The sequence below is a fragment of the Leptodactylus fuscus genome, chromosome 6 (genome assembly GCF_031893055.1).
Source record: "Leptodactylus fuscus isolate aLepFus1 chromosome 6, aLepFus1.hap2, whole genome shotgun sequence".
Classification (NCBI taxonomy): domain Eukaryota; kingdom Metazoa; phylum Chordata; class Amphibia; order Anura; family Leptodactylidae; genus Leptodactylus; species Leptodactylus fuscus.
Genome location: NC_134270.1, coordinates 42,148,098 through 42,171,907, shown reverse-complemented (window position 1 = coordinate 42,171,907; position 23,810 = coordinate 42,148,098). Strand labels below are relative to the sequence as shown.

Below are 23,810 nucleotides of genomic sequence, written 5' to 3'. Positions count from 1 at the left end.
CTCTCCAAATTCTGGTTGTGTATAGTGTGACAGAAAGGTGAAGCAGAGCTATGGCTGTCCGCCATAGTCTCAAATAAAAGGGGCTAATCCATGTGAGCCTTGCACCATGGGTTCTGTGGCTCTATCAGAATTCCTGGCAAGAACAGTGTCCAGAAAAAAAAGAATAATCCGCCTCAACAGTAGGGGGCAGATCCCACATGGAATTTGGAGCTAATTCTGAAGCGGAATCCACTTGTAGTCATTTTTCAATAATTGGATAGTCACAGGTTAAAAATCTGATGTAGATGATCCACGACAGTGGGATTGCCATGACCTCCTATATACAAGGCATCCAGCTGGAGTAATAGCTGTCAATCACCAATATACCATACATTGTAGAGGAAACAGAAATATCAGTTAACCATTTAAGTACCCGTGCTATCTGCACACCATGCTTTGTAGACTTGATTTACACCACAATTTCCTGTTGAAGTAGAATACACATAGGCTGGAGATTGCAATCTTTAATTCCTGCTCGTTTCCCACTTGTGCCTATCCCCATAGTGTACGATCTGTCTCCTCTCATATAAATGCATTTCAAAGCTATAATTAGGTAATAGATGAGAGAATACAAAGAATTTTAGATCATTTTTGTGTCTTTCTGCTAAAATACTGTATCAGGAATCCAGCGGAGTATTCCCCTTACCAGTATAGTCTGTCTGCCCGGACTATCTTTCCCATACAGCTGTCACACACATATTTTGTGTCCTTTTTCCTTGTGCAATTCTCCATCTGTTTGATGTGTCACATGACCTTCACATTGAAAAAAGTAAAGTTAAATCCAAAATGGTCGCCATGGGCCACCCGGCCTCAAATTCCCCCCCCCCCCCTCCTATGTACTAATATGCCACAAACGGTAAGGTGATATCAGCAACCACTTCCGTTTCATCTGGGTGTATCTATATATCCTTATGGCCCACTGTTTAAAGGGGTTGTGCAGAGTTGGATACTGATGACCTACCCACCACTACATTGTACAGACAGCAAGCTGTATGCCGTGTACAGAGCTCTATATACTGTATTTGGAGCTCTGCAGCTCTGCTTCCTTTCACCCAAATAAGAGCAAAGCTCCTTCAGGCCATACACCTGGTATACGGCTTCTGCTCGCTGAAACAGCTGATCAGCATGGTGTTTGGGTGTCGGACCCCTGACCTATCATATTAATAGTCTTCAGTATACAACTTAGATCCAGGAAAATTAAATTTAAGGTAATGTTGTAAGATTTTATTTTGCTTTCAAGAATTATTATTATTATTGTTATTATTTCTTGCTATTATTATTTCTCATTTCTTCTGCTCAGGGCTGAAGTTGTATTGGGAAATATCATCAAGAAGAAAGGTTGGAGGTAATTATTTGCACTTTATAGCCGAGTGATGAATCTTTTATGTGGTGAACAGTTTCATCTACATCCTCTTTGCTCAGGAGTGAAAAAAGAGCGCAATAAATAATTAACGCCGTAAAATTGTGCCGCTTCATTTCTTGATATCTTGTTGTCAGTTATTACACTCATTTGACCTCTGGTATTTAGGAAGTCGTGCTGTAGTTGATAGTGTCAGGAGGAGTCATGTATACCTGTACCTGGAGTTATATATTAATCTGCATAGAGCAGCGGCATTTACATTATGTATAGAATTTCTTACATGACGGAATATACATTTTTGCATGTTTGTTTCCACTTATGGGGGGGCTTCATGCGTAAATGCTTACTTCAGTAGGGGTTTTCTGACCCTAATAAATGTATTTACTGGCTCCCCATATAAAAATAGATATACAGATTTGTATATCTTGCCATTACTTGTGGGGTCTTATTCAGAGACCTGTTACACGCCTGGACCCTCTCGCTGCATCACTAAAGCGTCATCTACAATTGGCTATACAGGTTATTTTATCTAGTATTGGAAGCCTCCAGTTACTAACACTTTGCCTGGAAAACCAATTTTTGATTCTGAAGTATAGTAGAGCATTTTCCTGCCACCTCTACAGTCAAGTAAGAAAACCAAGTATTTTCTTAAATTTGGCTAAAATGTTTTGAAAGAATTCTTCTAAATACATATTATAGTAATTTTTTTTTTTTTTTAATACATTGTATTGAAAAGCAGTTTCCAGCAAAAAAAGATATAGTTCAATTGTTATTTATTGTATTCTTTTTCCCATTCAGGCGTTCCAGTTTGGTTATTACAACTAAAATCTTTTGGGGAGGGAAGTAAGTAATGATCCATTTAGCCTTATTATTTGCTAATTTACACGAATGAGATATTTAGATAACACTTGTCTTTATATTGTAGGGCAGAAACTGAAAGAGGTTTATCCAGAAAACATATAATTGAAGGTACAATCTATAAAACTGCTGTTAGTGACACTCACATAGCTGGATACTGAGATTGCTCTATATATTATATTGTGTAATGGACATGACTGCTGCTGGCCATACATATAGGGGCTAATGCAACATCATTTATGTGCCAGAAAATTGGTGTACAAATTGGGGTGTGGGTTTTCTTTTTGGTTTTATTTAGTATTGTTTTGGGGGGTTTTGTGGGGTGTGGGGTGGATATTTTTTTTTTTAAGCAAGCCTGAATTTTTGACCCAAAATAGCAACAAACTATTTTTGTCACCACCTTATGCCATTTTCCAAGGGGGTGTGAACGAGCAGGTCCAACAGCCCTTTCGGATTTATCATAATCTATCAGTTTTCTGGTCTACATCTCTGTAGCAAGTCACACCAGAACTCCCAAACTTATGTTAATATATATATATATATATATATATATATATATATATATATATATATATATATATATATTGCCCAAATTGTAATGTATTTGACTTTTAAGATGTGGTAAGTAAAAGTACAATAAAACCTGTATTAAAAGCAATAGCAAGTTATGGAAGTCTGCCAGCAGTAAATTGGTTATATAAACGTAATCGCAGTATCTTGTAGAGGGGATTCGGCAGTGTCTATTCCTGTTATTCAGCGTTGGGCCCCATTTTCATGTAAATCTGTTTTACTCACATGTAAATAGGGGAAAAGTGCTTTGCCCAAGAATCCACGGCTGAGGTGCATGGTGCAAAAACATTAATTTACATGAACATGGGGCTCCAAAGCTCAATAACAGAGGCATACTTGGAAACTTTAGAATCCATCTCTACAAGGTACTGGGATTAGGTTTATAAGCAGAGTACTGCTGATGGAGAAATTGCTATTATTATTATTATTATACACAATTTGTCATGTTTGTTTTCTATTTTAACTTTTAGGTTTAAAGGCTTCTTTAGATAGACTTCAGCTAGAATATGTAGATGTCGTGTTTGCTAACCGACCTGATCCCAACACGCCGATGGAAGGTAAGCTCCCAATAGGTCAATTAACCATACTGTATATACTATGTATAATGTCTTCTTCCTTTATCCTGTCTACTACCACGTTAAATAGAAACCAAGACATTGCAGATATCTATCTATCGATCTATCTATCTATCGATCTATCTATCGATCTATCTATCGATCTATCTATCGATCTATCTATCGATCTATCTATCTATCTATCTATCTCCTATCTATCTATCTATCTATCTATCTATCCATCCATCCGGAGGGTGTAGTGGTAATTTGTATAATTTCTCCTGGGTGGGACTTAAACATGAGTGAAATTTTAGTACCATGATATGGGGTGTTGGTAAAATATTACTCCCTGTAATTATGAATGCAACAATTTCTGTATATTATCCATCCTGTTACTGGAAGACTGGTTTCCTTTGGGCAAAAAAAAAAATCTGAATCTATTGATATAACTTTATAGTGTTCTTGGTACTGTGTATAAAGTAGTCTCCTTTGTTAATATATACAGTTAATATTCTTGAACTACTTTGTATTGTGGTATTTGCTTGTAATAAATTGAATATTTTATATTTGTCACTATATATATATATATTTTTGAAGGGGTTTTACAGGACTACAATAATTCCTTGGATAGGTTATTATTAGATCGATGGGGGTCTGACTCCCTGGACTATCCGTTAGACATCAGATTAAAGGGCCACTGCATTCCAGCGGGACACTTCCCCCTTTTTTGTTTACTGTTCTGGTTGTTTGGGTTTTTTAAGTTTTTTTTTTTTTTTTTTGTTTAGTGTTTTTGGTTTTGGTTTTTTTTGGTAGTGGTATTACAGCTTAGTCTCAAGTGAGTAGGACTGAGCTGTAATACCAAACTCTAAGCTCAATGCTGAGGATTCCTCAGTCAGCTGATCTGTGAGGGGCCTGGGTGTCTCTTTCCCTCTAATATTGACAGCCCATACTATATATTGTATTTTGTAAATCCTGGAAATTTATTATTATTTTTTTTGCTATACATTTAATTCAAAGTTGGCTTAATTATTGGAATTATTTTTTATTTAAAATATTCTTTCACTTAAATGTTTTATATAATTTGATTATATATTCCTTTACTTTTTCTGTTCTTTCCATTTTTTTTCATTGGTTGCAGTATGCCAGTATGCCTAGTTAGTGTTCACTTATTTCTAACCTATTGCTTACAATACCACACATGTCACATGTTCGGAGAGCCTTCAATGTTGCAGCTGGTTGTACCGACTGAGTGTTAAAAACTTTTGTTGGCTTGTTGTTTTTTATGTTGTTTTATGCTCACATTTCACCCGGTTTTAGAAGATTCATGTGTTTTCTGTTTTAAAACCAAACCGTTTGTGATAAAACAGGACGTACACATTGTCAGCAAAGCTACAAAAACAAGGGCATTCAAGGGATATCGTATTAAATTTCCCAAAAAACTACAAAAATATTGATTTACTTTTCTAATGTTGCATTCACACAACAGAACAGTTTTTTGTCTCCATCGGATTCTAATTCTAAAGTCCTTTTCCCTTTTGTCAAACAATGTCATGAACTTTCAGCTGTAAACTCTGGTCTTTCTAAATCTTTCTTTCATTACCAGGAGACCCATTTAGTTCTTCCAAGTCGAGAACATTCATCATAGAAGGTACACAGTACCCACAATCTCCATATTTGAACTCTGTGTCCAAAAGGCATTTTATGGGACAGATAATGTATTTTTATCTTTACCATACAAGTGTTTCCTCCCCGATTCCCCCCCAAAGAAAAAAATATCCATAAAATGCAGAAAAAATACCCTTTAAGAACATCTTGCAAGTAAAATCCAATCTTTTACTGATCCCTTTAATTACTGTCCCTTACCCTGTTTTGCCCTGATTTGTGTACCATTTCATTACTCTGGGATTTTTCATTTCTTCTTCTTTTCGGTTTCTTTTTGTTTCTGCATGGTATATTCTGGTTGGTGTCACATTTTCCAGCATCATTGGTGTTTTTGTTTGGGTGATTTTTTTTTTTTTTTTTTCCTTTTCCTTTTCTTACCATCTGAGCACATTACCGTTGCCAGGACTTCTGTAATGTGAGGAGAATACTCAATGATGCTGACGGACCTTCAAGAAATTAGAATTTCAAATATTTTCTTGAAGGAGAGATCAGATGTTCTACAGCTGGGCAAGTGAAAAAAAAAATCTGAAATTCCAATATGTAGAAAGCTAAAAAAAAAATTAAAAAAAAAAATAAAGAAAAATCTGGATTTTTTTTTCTTATCTGAAAAGAACAATTTTTTTTAATTTTTTTTTTATACTTCTGCCCAGTTGTAGTATCTGTGTTTTTTTGCCTGTGTGATTGATTTAGTTGATACCCAGTAGTGTAATGCTCTATTATGCATCAGTTCACTTTTAAGGATCAATTTCTTTCTATGTATTAAGATGCTTGTTGGCTAGACGCTTGGAGACAGTGCATGGTCACATCTCATGCTCGGAGTGGATGATTGGCTTCTCTTGGCATGACCTTATGTTGAAAAACTACAAGAAAAAAAAACAAAACAATGAGGAGGTTTGCATGATGGAGACAGTTAAAGCATTATTCCCCTAAAGTGTTTCTAAAATCTCAACTTTGTTGAGATCCAAATTTTAGACGCTATGTAAAATTAACAGATGTGGAATCCCACAGATCTTTGTTGAGTTTCACTTTTTTTTCTTTTACTGCAAAAATTGGTCACTCATAATTATGAATTTATAATGAAAATAAATGAGAAAAGGGCATTTTTTTATTTCATACCATTTTTTATTTTATTTTTTCCTTTTTTTATTTTTTTTTTATTTTTAGAAACACTTGAGAAAAAAAATTCACATTTGTACTGTGCAGTATGCCTTGCAAGCACTGTATAGTGGTGACTCTTCCCTGTAGACAGTGTCCTCATGCATCCATAACGCCTTTTGTGACATCCCATGAATCTTGATACATAGTATCTGACATTTTTAAGTGTAACACACACTGCCCAGGATTTTTTTTTTTAAAGAAAGTTGAATCGCGTTGTATCTTATCTGGAATTGTCCAGGGAAAAACATTTAATATACTCGGACTGGGTTAAAAAAAAAAAAAAAAAAAGGTAGGCACTAGAGATGAGCGAACACTAAAATATTCGGGGCTCGAAATCCGATTCGAACAGCCGCACACTGTTCGACTGTTGGAACGGGTTTCGAACCCCATTATAGTCTATGGGGGGAAATGCTCATTTTAGGGGTAGGCAACATTCGATCAAATTCTATTTACCAAGTCCATGAGTGAGGGTCGGGCTGGATTCTTCTCCCTGTGCAGCGTCCCCGCGTCCTCTTCCGGCCTTGAATTCACTCTGCTAGGCATCGGGCCTGGGCAGAGCCGACTGCGCATGTCTGCACTACAAACGGACATGCGCAGTCGGCTCTGCCCAGGCCCGATGCCTGGCAGAGTGAATTCAGAGACTTAAGAGGATGCGGGGACACTGCGCAGGGAGAAAGGTAAGAGAAGAACCAGCGTTGATGGCAATGTATAGCATTCTGCCAATCAACGCTGGTTCTGCATCGAACCTTAAACTTCGAACAGCTAGTAGTACTCGATCGAGTACGAGTATTTCGAATACCGTAGTATTCGATCAAACACCTACTCGATCGAGTACTACTCGCTCATCTCTAGTAGGCACCACACATTTTCCCCTCCCATGTTTTAATGCATGGTCTCTGCTGCTAATCCTATTCGGTCTTCACATACAGAAGATTCTTGGAAGTACTCGCTCAGCCAAGCAGCGGTTGTGGCAGCTCAGCACTCTGGCCAGAGATGAGCTGACAGGTCATTTCCTGTATGTCAAGATGGGACTAGGCTGTGGAGGCCAATGGGGAACTCTGTTCTTTTTTTGTTTTTTAACCCACTCAGTATATTAAAAAATAAATAAAAATTTCTCCTGAACAACTCATTTTAATGTCAGTCTCAATTTTGCATAGTTTATTTAAGCAGGTGATTCCCAACCCGTGGCTCTATGGGTATTTCAGAACTAAAATTCCCAACATGCACCAGTTTAGAGACGTAGGATGGGGGCCAGTGGTCAATGTTATGACATGGAGTCAAAAAATGTTGTTGTCTCTGTGATGTTTTAAGTCCATACTGATGGTGTATCTTTAGGGTAGGTTAATAATATGAGATTAGTGATGTCTGACTCTGGGCACCATCACTGATCAGCTGGTTTCTGCACAGTGTACGGCACCAGAATCAAATTGCTATGTATAATGTGCAGTATCCTAACCATACCATTGTGGCTCAGTTCCTATTCACTTGATAGACTGTTCAATATCTTCTTTGTTCTGCGCCCGCTACGCAGTGGACAGAGTCTTCTGCTTTTGGCTTTGTAGACTATGCAGGTATCAGCTGATTCGTGAAGGTGCTGAGGGTCAGGCCACCACTGATCTGATACTGTAGACATATCCTAAGGATAAGACATCGGTATGTAGTCTTGGATGACCCCTTACATATTAAAGTATACAGAGTATTAAAGAAGCTGATACATTCTAATAAAGGTACCAATAACTTGGAAATTACTATAACTAAAATGTTCTTGTTTTTTCCTGATACTGTAATACTACCACTAAATTTACCCGATGGTCAGCCTTAAGCTTTCTGAAAATAAGAAATATTTGGATATATTTAGTTGCCTTTAATTCCATCTTAAATTTGGTAATTGTTTTTTACCCTTACCCCTATCACATAATAATTGGCTTAATCCAGTGAAGTGAACTAAGACACTTATTCATAATAGTGACATGGCAGCAGGCTTTACTTATAGTACTGACCCCATAAAAATAAGACGTAAAAAAATGGAAAAAAGAAAATGCCAAAGTAGGCCTTAAAGTAGACCTTAAAGGGGTTGGCCACTTTCTGACCAATATTGAGAGACAAATATTGTTGTTTGTATAATAAAAAGTTATACACTTTTCCAATATACTTTCTGTATCAATTCTTCACGGTTTTCTAGATCTCTGCTTTCTGTCATGACCATGGTCATGTGCTTTAGGGTCCATGGTCATGTGATGTACAGTCCATGGTCATGTGATGTACACATAAGATCTCTGATTGGACTGTGACTACAACGAGCGGCACCTGTGTACATCACATGACCATGGGCCCTAAAGCACATGACCATGGTCAGGACAACAAGCAGAGATATAGAAAATTAAAGAATTGATACAGAAAGTATATTGGAAAATGATTCTACTTTTTATTATACAAATGATAGCATTTGTCTCTCGATATTGGTCTGAAAGTGGACAACCCCTTTAAAGTAGAGTTCCCAGAAAAGCTTTTGTTGGCCTGGCCTCTTATAAGGGTACATGATTTATATTTGTTGAGGTTTTTTCTTAGCAGTGGCTGTATTATATGAGCAATCCACTCCCTTCTGGTCCTCAGCTGTGTCATGTGATCAGTAACTGACATAGCATCTTATGTGTGGACAAGAAGCAGGTTCTGTATGTCATCCTTTGAGGGCCTCAATGAATGAATAGAGTAACTGACTTCCTGTCTACACATAGGTAAAAAATATGCAAATCTATTCTCCTGGATGGAATTAGGAGAACAGAGTGCACTCTGTACACCACCCTATAGAGGGCAGCATCCTTATCATCATGAACGACTCAGTTATAAAGTCTTTTAATCATGATATGGATTTAATTGCCAAATCAGTATTTCTGTCCCAAAAGGAACAGATTCCCAGCTATGGACAGCGCTGTTTCGGCCTATTGGGCCATCCTCAGCATAGCGCAGGGATACTGATTGGCAGAGTGAGAGACTATAGACCAGGGTTTGGGGACACTCGTCCACATCAGGGAGAGTGTGTGCCTACATAGGCAGTACGGAGACTTACAAGTCATTTCTGCTCCGCTACACATAAGATGCTATGCCATTTGGAGAGTTTTATTACTGATCACATGACACATCTGAGAACCAATACCATCAACAATACAAAGATAACCTTCATTATAGTTTACATTGCGTACCTTGATAAGTCAAAGTAATAAGTGGAAATGCTACTTTAAGCCCAGACTTAAGCTGGGGCCCCAAGTGGGGTAAACTCCACAGTTTGGCTGCGGCGGAAACGGAGTGGGGGAAAAACACAGCATTTTAGTCACTGCAAGGGGGATGGGATTCTAGTGAATCCCATCCACACCTTGTAGAAAAATATGTGCAGTGGAAATGCTGCGGTTCCCAGGACCGTTGCGGAAAATCACAATGAGTTGCCACCACGATTTTATCCGCAGTGTTTTCTGCTGTGGCCTGCTATGTGGGGTCTTAGCCTTTAAATAGTGTAGAAAACATATTCAGCTTTTATTCTTATTATTATTTCATTCTACGAGTTCACTGCTAGAGTAGTTGGCACAGTGTCTGCAGTTATTGTGGCCTGTTAGGTTGGGATCACATAAATCTATTGTAAGTAAATTCATGACCATAGAGGCTGAAGTATGAACATTATGGAACAGTACATTTAAGGGTTTCGTATGTGATAGGGATCGTAATTTCTGGGGGTCCAAGAACAGAATCTGAGTAAACTATATGAAAAGAGTGGGTGCTACACTTACTCAACAGCCATTCCATTCACATGTACACTGTCTACCAATAAGTATCTGGACACCTGTGGTCCGAGCGGCAATTACACCCTCCGGGTCATGCTATCCATGGTATTTTATTCCATTCGGCTTGGAGAAGACAGGTAAGTTCTTTCACCGATTTTGGACAGCTGCTGCACCCCTTAGTTCAGTGATCCAACTTGTCCCGAGGTGCTGGGTAGGCCAGTCGGTTTGTGAAGGTTATAATCATGTAATATATGAAAAACATTGTTATCCTTCAAAGCTGAATGCTAGATATAGTTGCTTATGCTTGAAACTGGTATAATGTTATATGATAAGATGGCGCCTGCATCCAGGATGGGTGCAAGAAAAACAAATGCTTGGCTTGCTGCCAGAAGATAGCTCCCCAAGGTTACCACGCAGGACCGAGAGTAGCTGGCTATATATGGAACTGCTTAAAGTTTTTCTGTTTGTTTGAAATGTATCATACCAATCAGGAATGAAGATGAAAACTTATGTTGTTATTATCTCTCTTCCTTTCTCTGCTGCTATTTAACTCCACGTTGTTTTAATAAAAGTGCGTCAGTATTTCCTCCTTGGTTGAGCGAGGAACTAATATCAATGTTGTGTGTCTGGTGTCATTGCCTTACTGCTGGCACTCAGCCTAATTAATTAGGACGACGACCGTTACCCAGGATTATTAGTCAATTAGTCATAAACAAGGCTTTGACCTTATCAGGTTAACCTGATTATCACTGTACCAAGCCATGGTAGACCTCGCTACATGACAGCTGGCGTTGTCATTTTGGAAGTAACCTTGGTCCAACCCATAGAACCGCCATAATGTAGGAAGCACACTGTTAGCTAAAATAGTGCACTTGGCGTTGAGTTTACCATGCACTGGGCCAAGGGTCCCAGTCCATACCAGAAGAAACACCCCCAGACCATAACTCCACCTCCGCCGAACTTTGCTGGGTGTCCAAATACTTATTGGTGTACAGTGTATCAGCTTTCCCGTTATGTGCCCCTGCCGAAGAGCTGTCGGTGCCGGTATTGTAGCTCTTCGCTGTCAGAAGGCCGTTTCTGACAGTCTGTGAGGAACACCCCTCCTGACAGTAGAGTCCACAACGCTATAGTGTCAGAGTGGGTGTTACTTACTGCCTAGTGATGACACTGAGCAGTGAGGAACGCTCCCTTACCACTAGGTGGTAAGGAATGCCCCCTCTGACAGTACAGCACTATGGTTTCTACTGTTTGGAGGGGTGTTCCTCACAGACTGTCAGGAATGTCCTTGGGACACTGAAGAGCTATGGTACCAACAGAGAGAGCTTTTCACCAGGGGCACAGAACGGGAAAGCCGATAGTGCACTGAATTCAGCGCATGACCGGCTTTCTAGCTGTGTATTAAACCGCAGGTCCCCGACATGAAAGGTCCTCTTTAATAGTCCATGTTCCAGATGTAATACTGGGATTCTTGTGGTGCTGTAAGTCCTGTTCCTTATTACCACAGGTGTCTATGTGGCATTTGGCTGGTTCTGTTTTATCAGTTTGGCCGCATTAAAAGTTTTAGGTTAGTTATGTATTGTCATATACTTGTTGTCTGTTTTGCTTAAAAGCCTTAACTGTGTGTTCTGCCGTAAGATACTGTCAGAATGCCATGTGATAAGTTATTACTTCACATTATTCGCATACACCAGATATGGCCATATGCATTAATATGCCTCCGATCAGTGCGGAAATTTATAAAACTTTACCATTTTTATGCTGGTCTACAAATCTACATCTGTCCTACATTTTTCAGGTCTCTGTTCTTTGGGTCCGCTTAGAGCATTTATCAAGAAATCAGCCTTACTTTTTGATAATGGATATACATGTTTTCAGTGTAATGTGTCATCAGAAAATTGTTTAAATCCAGTTCTTTGTTATAATTTTTTTTTTTTTTTTTTACAATTCTTTCTTTTGTTACGCTCTGTAATAAAAAAAAAAAAATTTATTTTATTTTTTATTTTTTTGGCCACTGAGCTTCCTGTTCTTTAGAGATCACTTCTCAGCAGTATACTCATTATGATCATAGGCAGGATAATGACAGGTAGTCTTTATTATAACAGAGTTTCCAATGTCCTACCTGATCTCCTGTGCATTAGAGTGACAATGGTTTGTAACAAACTTTTACCCCCTCTGGGCTAAAAATTAAAAAGTCTTAACTGGTGTAGATTTGACGCTAGGTTCACACCTGCGTTCTGGTCTCCGTTCTGTGGTTTCCGTCTTCTGCATGCAAGAAGACGGAAACCACAGACCGGGTCTGGCCATGAGCGGCGGTGAGCATTTTATGCTCTCCACCGCGAAACCGTTTTTTTAAATCCGGACACAGAGTTTCATGTCCGATTCTGTGTCCGGATTAAAAGAAAAACGGTTTTGTGGCGGAGAGCATAAAACGCTCACCGCCGCTCACGGCCGGACAGCTTTCTCACCCATTCAAATGAATGGGTGAGAGACTCCTGCAGGTTTCCGTCTCCTGCCTCTGTTTTATGCAGGAAACGGAAACCTGCAGAACGGAGATCGGGCGCAGATGTGAACGAGCCCTAAGCTGTAAATGACCACTTCAGATTCTGGCATAAATTATAATGAATCTATCAGACTTTGTGTAAACCCCCACTGTTTTGAGAAAAGTGGTATATGGTCTACAGAAAAGTACCCAATTATTGTTGACGTGCCAAATTCTGGCTTAAAATCAAGATCTGTTCACCCTATTGATTTATCTTCAGACAATTCCTAAGGTACATGTGGCTAAAATTAAAGGAGACTTTTCACCACCTCCCCTAATTCACGTTCTTCGCATCTTAGAATGCAGGTAGATCTTCTGATTTCAGTGCGGTTGGAATTCTTTCTCTAGCCCTCACTGTTCCTGAGCAAGAAGCACATTTAGTTTTGGTACCTGATGTGCTATGTAAACTTTGTAATGTCGGAAGGACAGCGTCAGGCCTGTTTGTAGTGTTAGTAGTTTCTATTCCTGCCTGGCACCTCCCACCTGACGATACAGAGACTAAGTAGCATATCGGCCACCAAAACTAACAGTGATTATTTTAACAGGAGGTGCTAGAGAGAGAATTCCAACAGTGCCAAAATTAGTAGAGCTGCAGCTGTAAGGTGGTGAAAGGTCCGAAGTAGAGATGAGCGAATACTGTTCGAAACGGCAGTTTCGAATAGCTTGCTCCCGTAGGAATGAATGCACGCAGCTGGCATCCGGCCGCTTAACCCCCTGAGCGCCAGCCACTCCCATTCATTCCTATCGGAGCGTGCTATTCAAAACTGCCGTTTCGAATAGTATTCGCTCATCTCTAGTCCTAAGTATATCTCTAAACAACAACACAGGCCATTTCTATACCTATACACAGAAAATGGCCAAAAAAAAAGTACAATCAGAAAATCTTTTCTTATAACTACATTGCATGTATCACTGGTTGGACAGTTTGAGAGTGTGTAGGGCAGGGTTAGGCAACCTTCGGCACTCCAGGTGTTGTAAAACTACAACTCCCAGCATGCATACTTGCTCTTCTTTTCTTGGATCTCCCATGGAAGTGAATGGAGCATGATGGGAGTTGTAGTTTCACAGCAGCTGGAGAGCCGAAGGTTGCAGCCCCCTGGTGTAGGGTCGCACTCTTAACTGGTAACACCCACTTGTCAATTTATTTATAAAGTTCGAATAGGAAGAAAAGACCATGGTATTTTAAACATTCGCTCTGAAATTTAGTTGGCATTGAATCATTTGCTTAGACGTCTCAGGAGAGTTTCTTTAAAGGGATCCTATCAGTCAGACACAATGTTTTATAGGTACCACATCGGAATAGCCTTAAGAAAGGCTATTCTTCTCCTACCTTTCGTTGTCTTCTCCACGCTGCTGGTCGCCTACAATCCTGGTTCTTGTTGGTATGTAAATGAGTTCTTTCGCAGCACTGGGGGCGGGTTCAGCGCTCAGGCAGCACTGGGGGCATCCCCAATGCTGCGAGAGAACTCTCTCCAGCGCCGCCTCCTCTTCTTCAGCAGCGTCATCTTCACCCTCTTCTTCCGGTGGTGGCTTGTAACTGCTAAGGCCTTGGGCAGGGCAGACTGCGCATGCCCACAGGCCATGAGAAAATGGCCGCTTACAATACTGTACAAGCTGCTATTCCGACGTGGTACCTACAAAAAATTGAGTGCGAGTGATAGGATCCCCTTAAGGCAAAAAAATAAGCATTTCTTAAAGTTTTGTTATCTAGTACCTAGGGGCAGGATGATCCGTAAGATTTCACTACTTATTAAAATGATTTATTAATCTTTTTTTTTTTTTTTTTTTAATTATGAATATAGTGTTTTGGTGGGGTTTTTTGTTGACCATATTGAGAATACAATAATGGTGTCTCTCCGACGTCCCCAACCCCTTTATGGCTTATTTTTAATATCTTATTATATTAAAGAATGACAGCTTAGTCTACATATGAACCTTATATCTTGACATGAAATGTAATGAAGTTCTTTATTCGGTGCATCAAGTGGCTGTGGTGAGCCGCAGACGGCCTTTTTTTTTTAGCTGGGCCCTCAAGTGTCACTCTACTACTGACTTGGAATTCCAAGCATCTGTATAACGTTCTTCTAGGAACATAAGGCAACTTAATCTCAACAACCCAACACTTTCTGGTAACATCCCACAGGATGAAAAACCTCTTAAGATGGATGATGTAGTTTAGTCTATTTGTATCACGCAACAAAGTATTACATATATAGCAAGCGTAGAAATTGGTTTATATTTACTCAAAAAACCACACACAACCTTATTCTGTTTCTCGTTAATATTTTCACCTTTCTCATATCTGGAAAGGTGACTGCTACAAAACTTTTTGGGACCTGCATTTACCGCAAGTGACTTCAAACGGACATGAATGATTTCCACTGCTTGCAAGATGTCCTTGCAGCATTCTTTCCCTTTTTTTTGGTGTTGTAGATTTAGCTTCCTGCATGGTATGAGTTGTCTTCTTATGTCTTGATGGAGACTTTACTTCTCCCTTCTTCCCTTTATTATTTTCTTCACAGAGACGGTCCGAGCCATGACCCATGTGATTAACCAAGGGATGGCAATGTATTGGGGGACATCTCGTTGGAGCTCTATGGAAATAATGGTAATTTTATTTATTTTTTAATGGAATTTAAAAGGTTTTGGTCTCAACATAACTTTTTTTTTTTTTTAAATGAAGAAGGTTCCAGCTTTTGAAGTTGTGGCCACTGCAGGCAGCCATTCCTGTGAATGGTTACTTATACAATAAATGGATAGCTGCAGGGGCAACATGGTGGCTCAGTGGTTAGCAGCACTGGGGTCCTGGGTTCGAATCCCACCAGGAACAACATCTGCAAGGAGTTTGTATGTTCTTCCCGTATTTGCATGGATTTCCTCCCATTCTACAAAGACATACTGATAGGATAAAAAAAAGTTCATTGTGATACCTATATGGGGCTCACAATCTACATTAAAATAAATAACTTATAGATGTGAATCCTGAGTTGAATCCCCACCTCTATGAATTCCATCTGCCCTAGTAGAACATATTGAAATGTTTTATTGGGATAATCCCTTTAATTGTCTGTGCTTTATACTGTATGTATACAATAGCTGTGTAATGAGCAAACACCTATTTAAGAAAAATCCTGCCATTTTGGTTCTCGTATTTGGACTGTGCATCTCTAAGGCAACAGACGGCAAACCAAGCCTCTTTGATCCTGCAGTCATATTGTCATCTATCTGTCCACTACTTCTGACTGACATGGCGCAAAGTAAAAGACAAACGCAAGAAAAATTGCAGGACCACAGGATGTAAAACTAGCTTCCTGGTACCATGGAGACTCTCACGGGTGTAGAAGCACAACTGTCTTGTATGCCCATATCAACCAATCCCAACACAGCTCTTAATTTTCAGGAGCAGAATACAAAATGCGTTGTGATTGCTTGCCGCAGACAGTTTTTGTTCTTAGACCATTGGACGTGTGAATATTATCTTATAACATTCTCTCTCATTGTTTTTAAAATGGCCGTGCAATGGCCGAATAAGGGCGGGTTCACATCTGCGCCCAGTCTCCGCTTTGCAGGTTTCTGTCTTCTGCCCGAGAAACTGGACAGGAGACGGAAACCGGTAGTCAGTTTTCAAACCTATTCACTTGAATGGGTTTGCAAAGATGGCCGCTCGTGAGCGTCTTCTGCCCTCCGTGGTGAAACCGGGTTTTTCTTTTTATAGTCTGACAAGCAGGAAATTGTGTCCAGTTAAAAAAAAAAACTGTTTCACCCCGAAACAGAAGACCAGAAGACGCTCATGGGCGGACACTGCCTGCCGGGTTTCCGTCTCCTGTCCAGTTTCTCGGGCAGAAGACGGAAACCCACAAAGCAGAGAACGGGCTCAGATGTGAACCCGCCCCCAGGTCTAAATGGGGAATCAACAAAGGGTGATTTTGTCTTCTAAAAATGTATCTGCTGTTCAGACAGGCCGCTTCAGCGACTTTAGTATGAAGATAGGCTTTTGGCTAAAAATAAACTCTCAACCATTTGACAGTAAGTTGTGCGGACAAGATCTTATTGCGGCTGGAAGCTCGCGGAGTTAATACAGCTTAATTATTTTTGGAGTTGAACGAGCATTTATCTATAGCACAGAGCAGGGAAGCTTCAGTATGCACTGTATATAATGCTGCAGTCATAGCTTTCTAGTTATGTGCCTGTTCATTGTACTGTGCATTTTCCCCTTCTTAACTCTGCACCTTCTGCACCCCTATTACACAGGCTGTGGAGTGTTCATGATAATTTAACCTCATAATCACCAGGAGAAGCTTAAAACAACTTCCCAACATCTTCCCTTTCCATGAAAAAAGTGTATAATACAGCCCCAATTCTAACAAAGTTGGGACAAAGTTCTGTAAAATTTTTAGAAAACAAGAATATAATGATTTGGAAAACTCGTCTAGCCAATAGAACATGGAATACACATCAGATGTTGAAACTTCTAATTTTTTTGCATTTCACTTGAAAAAGTTAACTTATTTAGAAATTGATTGCAGCGACTCATCCAATGCAAGTCGGGACAGGTTTAACTAAAGGTTGGAATAGTAAGTGGTGATAATTGTAAAACAGAAGGGGCAATTTTTAACTAGGTCACATGAATGTGTAGAAAAAGAGCATGTTAGAGAGGCAGAGTCTTTCAGAAGAAAAGATGGTCAGAGACTTGCCAATATGCCAATAACTTTGTCTAAAAATGGGGAAACCTTTCAGAAAAATGTTTCTAATTGTAAAACTGGCAAAGTCTTTGGACATCTCACCTTATACAGTACATGATATTAGAAGGTTCAGAGAATCTCAAAAAATCCATGTGCAAAAGGGACAAGATCCATGGTCCATATTGGATGATTGTGGTATATGAGCTGTCAGACGGCACTGCATTAATAACTGGCATAAATTGGTAATGGAAATCGCTGCATGGGCTCAGGAATATTTCCAGAAATCATTGACTGTGAACACAAATGCAATCCATAGTTCAGTGCAATCCACAAATGCAAGTTAAAGCTTTATCATGCGAAGAAGAATCAGATTTCAACACAATCCCAATAATATGGACTGAGGCAAAATATGGACGCTGTGTCCTGAGGAATCAAGAGGAGGAATCCTCCTTTATCTCCCGCCCATGGTTCCAAAGCCTAAATCTCAAATAGTATGAAATTGTAGTAGTGTCTATGGTATGGGCAACTTACACAACATATACTCCTGTCTAGACAACGTCTCTTTCAGAGAAGGCCTTGCAGATTTACATTGCATTACAGCAGTATGGCTTCATAGAAGAAGTCCAGGTGCTGAACTAGCCTGCCTGCAGTCCAGACCTTTCACCAATAAAAATCGCATTATAAAACAAAAATATTTGCAAAGAAGACCCAGGACTGTTGAGCAGCTAGAATCCCGAATCACACAAGAGTAGGACAACATTACGCTCCCAAAATTCCAGCAATTGGTCTCCTTATTTCCTAAATGTTTACTGACTGTTGTAAAAGGAAGACTGATACTACACACAATGGTAGACTTGGCCCTGTCCCAACTTTTTTTGAGCTTTGTCACTGCCTTCAATTTCTAGATGAGTAAATTTTTTCAAGTGAAATGGAACATTGTCTAACTTTCACCTTCAATTATGTGATGTGTCCAATTGTGAATAAAATATGGTTAGAGTAGATTTTCAAATCATTCCCAACGTTTTTAGAACTCTGGTTGTGCCTAGGGTAAAATATCATTTTTGTTATGTCACCACCTAGTGGCTGGTAAAATACAGTCCCCTTACGCATAAATAAATCTATAAAGAGCTTTTTAATTGCCGTCTCTGATTCTCATGCCCACTTTTCTTTTGTAGGAAGCTTACTCTGTAGCGCGACAATTCAATTTGATTCCTCCAATCTGTGAGCAAGCGGAGTATCACATGTTTCAAAGAGAAAAAGTTGAAGTCCAACTCCCAGAACTGTTTCATAAAATTGGTAAGTTACCACCACTAAAGTACTGTACGTTAGGACTCCTGGTATCAGATGGGTGTACGAAATGCTCAGTCGGAGATTCTGGTTCCTAAAAATTGTATCCCAATTGGCAGGTACCAGAAAAGGTTTGTGAAGAGCAGAGATGTAATGCAAAATATGCAGTGGGGCCCCCTACCAAATACAGGCTACCAATACTTCAGTGTTTTATGCTTTTATGTAATTGTGGGGCCTGGCTGCAAAGGCCACCTCTGCACATCCTATATGGGGGCTATGCTAGTTGTTTCATCTTCATTTTCCCCATTAATGGTCATGATGGCTTTCATAATTCTGCTTTATTTATGTAAACCACCCGTACCTACTGTATGCCAGCTGAGCTTCTATATTGTGCTGAAGTATAGCTTTCACTGCTTCATGCACCACCTTTATAAAGCCCCTGTGCCAGAATAGCAGGGCCTTGCAACTCTATGAACATTTATGAGCATTTTTGTTACAAATGGCATTTTTTTAAAAAAAAAAAAACAATGTCTCACTCCTGGAATGGGGAGGGATCAGACTAGTCATATTTATCATAATTTACACCGCTTTTATGACATAATGCCAGTTGCTGTAGATGTTAGTGTAGCCACGTGTCTGACTGAAGGATATGTCTGATTTATGATGGTGGATGCCTTTCTTCATAAATCAGGTGTATTCTGTGGAGGTGCAAAGATTATTAAAACTGCTATACTAAATTCCCCCCCCCCCTCCCCAGTGCTTGTTCTAGGTCTTCATTTCTCAGTCATCCATTTTCTGCCATTACAATGATCAGTTAAGCAGACTGGAGATAATCCGCACCAGAGGTGCCTGAAATCCACCAAGGGACGACCCGCAGTTTTAAAGCGCTGCGGGAAAAACCACGGCAGGATCGCATTGCGGTTCTTCTCGCAGCACTTTTAAACAGAGTTTTCCTCTGTGGACTCTTCTGTTATAATTATATCTACTGGAAGCCGCCGGCATTTCCGTAGATATAATTGACATGCTGTGATTTCCAAAACCGCACTGGTTTTGGAAATCATAGCGTATCTGTCCACACTGCTTTTTTACCACAAAGTGGGCATGGTTTTAGCAAAAATTCCCATCCACTTTGCAGTTACTGTAAAACACTGTGATTTTACCCGCAGCGTTTCCACCGCAGGCAAGTCGCGGTGTTTCTGGCTCGTGGGGCCCCGGCCTTATTCAAACTTTCTTCCCAGCCAATAGCAGACCCTGTAGATAGTAAAAGTTCAGCTGATCCCATCCTGAATTGTTCTCTGTTTTTCCAGGTGTGGGCGCTATGACGTGGTCACCGCTTGCTTGTGGAATAGTATCCGGAAAATATGATGGTGGAATTCCGCCGTATTCTAGAGCATCACTTAAGGTCAGTGTCCTAATTCTGGATAATTTGTAGTTTAAAATGATTGCCTCAAAAGCCTTTGCATTCCGGACTCAAGGAAAGTTGGGTAACCACTCCATTGGGAGTTGTAATGGCGGCCATATTCTTTGAGGGTTTCCTAAAAACAGATATATAAGAATAGAACAAATTCAGAAATACTTCACTCTGAGTACACAGCTAGGCTGACATTCATTTTGGATAAAGGTTCAGTTTGTTGCACTAGCTTTGTATCTTAATAAACTGGACACGGTTGGGTGTTGGCCCCATACATGCAGTGAATGCCCCTCTGACTCTCCCACCAGCTGTTCATCTGACTCTTGGGCTTGCATTGAGTAACAGCTATGAATTATACAATACTTTCAAAGATGTCCTAACTGGACAACCCGTTATTGAAAAGAAGTATCTCCAGTACTCGGTCACCACAGGTTTATAACCCAGAAATAAAGTATTAAAGCTAGCCTATGAAATATGAATGGAGATCTGTGTAATAAATGGTTCTATCAAGCCCACCCTACAAGGAGCCCCTGTATACTGCGGGGTGGGCCTCAGGCAGGGATGCCAGCTGTGCCAGCTTTGGAACCTAATGTGCCATTTGCTTGAGGACTATCTCTGAGATAACGCACAGTTAAACAGGAACTACAGAGGAAAATCTTTGTACTGAGAAACCTTTTTTGTGTCTTGTAAAGGGTTATCAATGGTTAAAAGACAAGATCTTGAGTGAAGAAGGACGACGACAGCAAGCAAAACTGAAAGAGTTACAGGCCATTGCAGAGCGTCTGGGTTGTACCCTTCCCCAGTTAGCCATTGGTGAGTACATAATCTATCAATATGGGGTCTGAAAGATCCGAGCTCTAGGATACAAAGGTTCTGGAATCTCTCAGGATTTACTGACTAGGGGCCCATTAGCCTGGTGTTGTTGTAAAGGTCTTAAAATTCTCTTTACAGCCTGGTGTCTGAGAAATGAAGGTGTCAGTTCAGTCTTGTTAGGGGCATCTAATGCTGACCAACTACTCGAGAATATTGGAGCAATACAGGTTTGTATATGTACATGTAACTATTCAGAGAGCTTGCACTGGTCAGCACATTGTAAGGGGCATATTAGATAGATACATAAATAGATAGATCTATCCATGTATACGTATATCTATCTATCTATCTATCTCCTATCTATCTATCCATCCATCTCCTATCTATCTGTCTCCTATCTATCTATCCATCCATCTCCTATCTATCTGTCTCCTATCTATCTATCTATCTATCTATCTATCTATCTATCTGTCTCCTATCTATCAATCATGTATCTATCTTTCTCTCTCTCTCTCTCTCTCTCTGTAGATGTGTATATATAGACAAATATATATAAACTCCAAAAGAGTGGCGCAGTTTCTGGTGCAGAAAGCCCCCTTTTCTACTCCTATAAAGTTAATCTAGTAACTTTCAGAGGTTATATTAGATTCTACCTTTCTATGATATATTATATATTATGTATTTCCTTATTGTTTCTGATCCTTTCCCTTTGCAGGTCCTTCCAAAGTTATCCTCTTCCATAATTCACGAGGTTGATAGTATTTTGGGCAACAAGCCATATAGCAAAAAAGACTACCGGTCCTAATTTTGGATGCTTCAGTAAAGGACTGTCACAGCTCTGCTTTGGTTCTTCGACTTGCCTGCTTTAAGCTTTACTGAATCCAAGTGGAGTGTGGTTGCATCCAAGAAAATAACATTTTCCGGATACCGTCAGGAAACTGTTCAAAAGTATTAATGTGAGAAACCATACGCTTAATGTATACGAATCTACGCTAACTTCTTTAGCCGCACAATAACGTAGTCACAGGATGAGCGCCGCTTGTGGGAATGGGAAAATGTCATCACCACATCTTCTGTATAGTGTGTCCATCTGTGTGATCTCAGGCTTATTTTCAGTATTCCTTCCACTGTTGGTAATGTCACCGCAGTGTCCATAGAAATTCACACTTTAATTTCTAATGTTGTCGTTTAAGAACTGGAATTTTTAGGGGAGAGAATTTAATGAATTCTGCTTCCACTATGAAATCCAATACCTCATTTAGGATCTTTTTTTTCTCCTTTTCATCACTCTGACCTCTGAAGAATTCTGGGTATATGTTACGTTTTCTAAGTTGTTGGAAACTTTTTTTTTATTTTTTTATTTCATTGCATCTCGGGTAGGGATGAGCAAGTAAAATATCCAATTTTTACAGCTGCAACAGATCAGATTCCCTGTACCCTTGTCACATCTAAACGGTATCACTTCAACCTTAGAAGGAGGTGTTGGTAATATTTTTTTTTTTTCTGAGCCTTTGACGTAACAATTTTCTGTAGTTTGCTCATGTCCCTATCCGTTTTACATATCGACTTATCTGCGTTCACACTGCAGACTTGAATTTGCTGTTTCTGTGTGTATATCATAGCACAAACAGTAAGATTTCCTCCCAAGACTATCAAAAGACAATTGCACTAGATTCAGAAACGAAAAGTAACTTGTAGTTGGATTTGTAATAGCAATGGAAGCCGCCGTTTTCAAAATGGATCCATTCACTTGGAAACACTGAGCACTTGCCCAAAAAATATGTCCTTGTTATCCAATGCAACCAGCGCAGCTCTGAACCTGGATCAGGAATGAAAGATGAGCACACATTGGTTACTATGGGGAACAAGGGTCATTTTTTTGTTTAATAAATGAAGCCAATATTTAGGCATTAGATAGATGGCTTCATGCATTACATAGTTGCCCACTGGTGTGGCCGACAACTACAGGGTACTGTGTGTCTGTGTCCGCAAGATCCAGGACCCAGAACCAGGTCCGTCATCTGGTTACTGGGCTAGTTGCTTTACTATTACACATCTACAGAGGGTAAGGGTGCATACATACTGTGTACAAGGTATTCACACTCTTAGAATATGGCAGTGCTGAAAGGTGTGGGTTCTAATGTCTTCACTTGTATTTTCTAGATTTTGGAAAATATTTGTTCGCTTTAGGTTCTTTTCTGAGAAAAGATCCAGAATGCACAATTGTAATTAAAAGCACTAATAGCAATTTATTTGGGGTTTTTTTTTTTTTGGTTTTTTTATTTTCCACTTGACTTCACTTATTTCTTGCCCATTATTTACCTGATTTATTTTCTTTTCACTGAATCTTCATCTACATTGTGGATAGCTATACTTTAAAGGGGATCTCCAATTATGAAAGAACTAACAATATTAGAAACTTTGTCTTAGATTGTCTTTAAAGAAATGTGTTTGGTTCACCACCATCAGACTGAGTGGCTTTGTACATAGAAATCTATGGAGAGGGGAGGGGGAGAAGGAAGCTGCTGGAAAAGACACAGATAATTGCTGCTAAACTCTACTACACTGTGAGTCAGGGATTGCATTTAACACTGCTATATTTCAAGATAAGACCACTACTCAGAATGAAGAAATACATGAATTAACAGCCTCGCTCTCCACTTTCCATAGACTTCTGTGTGTTAGGTGAATGCGGAGACCTAGATCAATAAACAGCCTAAGTGAAGATGAGGAGACGAGCAGCCTAACAATGGAGAAGGAGACAGATTTCTTTAATAATGTATTACAAAGTTGCTCTTATTCACATGTACTATTAATTTATAATGTGTTTTATACTTGGAGGTACACTTTAATAACACTTACATTTATGAAAGGGATATGAACTTATGACCGATAGGGTTTCATTTAAAGATGAAACCTGCCATTTCCTAACCTATACTCATTGATGGCTTATGTCTCATCGAGAGATGCTTAAGATCTTTGTGAAGGATTTATGCTATGTTTGAAGGCTCAGTCAATACAACTCAAGACTCCCTAAATTCACTCAATAATGTATTGCTCTCCTCTGCATCACTGAGGCCTGGTGGCTAATATACAATCTAAGC

The 23,810-nt window shown here is 39.6% G+C and overlaps 1 protein-coding gene across 11 annotated transcripts in view; it reads left to right on the top strand.

Moving 5' to 3' along the window:
- Positions 1-22,935, top strand: part of KCNAB2 (potassium voltage-gated channel subfamily A regulatory beta subunit 2) — a 126,567-nt gene extending 103,632 nt beyond the window's left edge. For 8 of the 11 annotated variants that reach the window (XM_075279804.1, XM_075279799.1, XM_075279800.1 and 5 more), the window contains 11 exons: positions 1,340-1,384; positions 2,198-2,242; positions 2,325-2,368; positions 3,298-3,384; positions 4,985-5,029; positions 15,036-15,121; positions 18,371-18,491; positions 19,790-19,884; positions 20,586-20,706; positions 20,845-20,933; positions 21,422-22,935. In XM_075279804.1, coding sequence (XP_075135905.1) covers positions 1,340-1,384; positions 2,198-2,242; positions 2,325-2,368; positions 3,298-3,384; positions 4,985-5,029; positions 15,036-15,121; positions 18,371-18,491; positions 19,790-19,884; positions 20,586-20,706; positions 20,845-20,933; positions 21,422-21,511 — 868 coding nt within the window. In that variant the 3' untranslated portion in view covers positions 21,512-22,935. The remainder of the gene's footprint in view (positions 1-1,339; positions 1,385-2,197; positions 2,243-2,324; positions 2,369-3,297; positions 3,385-4,984; positions 5,030-15,035; positions 15,122-18,370; positions 18,492-19,789; positions 19,885-20,585; positions 20,707-20,844; positions 20,934-21,421) is intronic. The other 3 variants (XM_075279806.1, XM_075279805.1, XM_075279798.1) reach the window with 1 other exon arrangement.
- Positions 22,936-23,810: the final 875 nt, after the last annotated feature.